The 2,006-nt window shown below is 49.4% G+C and overlaps 1 protein-coding gene across 1 annotated transcript in view; it reads left to right on the forward strand.

Annotated features, from left to right (window-relative positions):
• The window catches only part of LOC103616674 (alpha-2-macroglobulin-like protein 1), a 22,654-nt gene extending 20,648 nt beyond the window's left edge, over positions 1 to 2,006 (forward strand). The window contains exons 32-36 of the mRNA XM_017735840.1: positions 233 to 323; positions 759 to 827; positions 1,049 to 1,151; positions 1,244 to 1,285; positions 1,676 to 2,006. Coding sequence (XP_017591329.1) covers positions 233 to 323; positions 759 to 827; positions 1,049 to 1,151; positions 1,244 to 1,284 — 304 coding nt within the window. The 3' untranslated portion in view covers position 1,285; positions 1,676 to 2,006. The remainder of the gene's footprint in view (positions 1 to 232; positions 324 to 758; positions 828 to 1,048; positions 1,152 to 1,243; positions 1,286 to 1,675) is intronic.

Below are 2,006 nucleotides of genomic sequence, written 5' to 3' on the forward strand. Positions count from 1 at the left end.
TGAGCAGGAGGGCCAGATGGAGAGCCTTAGTTCCTGCTGGAGAGAGCAGTGCAGTAGTCAGCTCAGACTGGGGATGCTTAGTGCAGTGCAGCCATCCTCTGCCCCTGTGAGAGGGAGCAGTGACTGCCTGGGCCCCTGGCTGGGCTGCCTGGCTCAGGGCACTGCACAGAGGGGATGGTGGTGGAGGGAAGGGGAAGCTGGGAGAGACTATTTTTTTAATCTTCTCCCCCAGGTACAATGGGAAGAAATCCACTTCCAACATGGTGATTCTGGAGGTGTCCCTACTGACTGGATTTACCCTGGCTCCGGGATCCGGGATGTCTGTAAGAAGTGTGGAATCAGGATGGGGGTGTGGTGTCAGTGGGACCATCCATGCCCCAGGAGAGGGGAAGGTTGCATAGGAAGGTGTTGCCTGTCTCTCTCTTGAGCAATCTCACCATCCCTTCCCCTCTGCCACACAACAAACTTGAACACATACTGTTGGCTCTTTCTTTGGGTCTTGAGGATGGTGATACTGCTGGCCCAATCTGCTCAGCATGTCCCTGTCAGCTAAGTAGCCTAGGCTCCTGTCCTTGGGGTTTGCAGGAGCTGAGTGGCCCTGCAGGGAAATCAGCCTGAAGGGATAAGAGTCCAAAATGCATTTGGAAGTGAGTGAAGGAGAATCTGCTCACTTAAACTTAGATAAACCTTGTCAGGATGTCTCACACTTACCTTTCAAAAGACAAAACTAAATTGCTTCCTCTGCTCTCCTGTCCTAGCTGCAGCATGGGCACTCAGTGAGAAGAACTGAGAAAACACAAGGAGGTGTTGCCATCTACTTGGACAAGGTAATGTCTGTGCTGCTAGAGAAGCTGCAGGAGTGGAGGTCACTGCCAGAGTTGTTGGGAGAATCCAGGACCAGAGCTAGCAGAGCAGGATACTCAAGATTCATCTTGAAGTCCAGTGTTTTGAGTCTACAGAATTATTATTGTCATTTAGTAGGATCAAATTCAGGTGGGGAATAAAAAGAACAGCTCATAAGTGAACTGTCATTTATTTTCTTTCCCAGCTGAGCCATATCTCTGACACTTATGTCCTGCATCTGGAGCAGGAGATTGAGGTGACCAACCTGAAGCCAGGCCATGTCAGGGTCTATGACTACTATAACCCAGGTCAGTGTGGAGCCATGGGGTGCCAGGGCTGCCTGGGTGTTTGCACTTGGCTCTGTGCAAGGATAACTTAGATCTGTCCTGTCCTGTTGCAGAGGAGCAGGCCCTGGCTGACTATAATGTCTTCTGCGTCTGAGGTAGGTGCAAATCCCTGCTTCAGCCCCCTGTACAGACCCCATACAGCAGCCTTGTGTGCTTCCTCTGCACCCCAGCCACCTCTCTCTGTCCCCCTGGAGCCCTATGTATCTCTGATTCAGCATGTTCCCTTCATCTAGGACTGTATCTGAAACTCCCTAAGCAGAATTCATGGTACTAGTTTCAGCTTACTATGTTTGGGAATGGAGAGTTTCTCTTTCTGGGGAGGGGCTGAGGTAAAATGAGGATACTGGATCAAACCAGAGAAACCCTTTCCTTTAGAGCCCTTACTGAGAGCCTGTGCTCCCTAGCTGTTAGCATACCAAAGTTACTAATTTGGGTCATATTATTTGCTCTCTGGGTTACTCTCTCTTCTGCTCTCATTTCTCCAGGAACTTGGACTGCTTCCTTCCTGTCCACTGCTTCAGCTCACAGGGATCCCACTAGTGCAAGATGCCCTTGGACAGGGGGAGTGCTGTATTATTGCTCCTGGTGTAATGAGATGTGTCACCTGGAAAGTCACATCTCAGTGCTCGGGATACTGGTGCTGGGACATGTCTCAGATTGGATTTCAGGACTAACTCCAGCTTAACCTCTGCTTCTCATCCTGACAGCCATTACCTGGTGAATTCTTTGGGGTGTCTGATTAATTCTGCTTGTTTTAATCCAGGTATTTTCTTGCTTGTAAAAAGAATGAAAATAAAGTACAAATCACAAATCTGG

This window comes from Corvus brachyrhynchos, unplaced genomic scaffold, assembly GCF_000691975.1.
Source record: "Corvus brachyrhynchos isolate BGI_N302 unplaced genomic scaffold, ASM69197v1 scaffold44, whole genome shotgun sequence".
NCBI lineage: Eukaryota > Metazoa > Chordata > Aves > Passeriformes > Corvidae > Corvus > Corvus brachyrhynchos.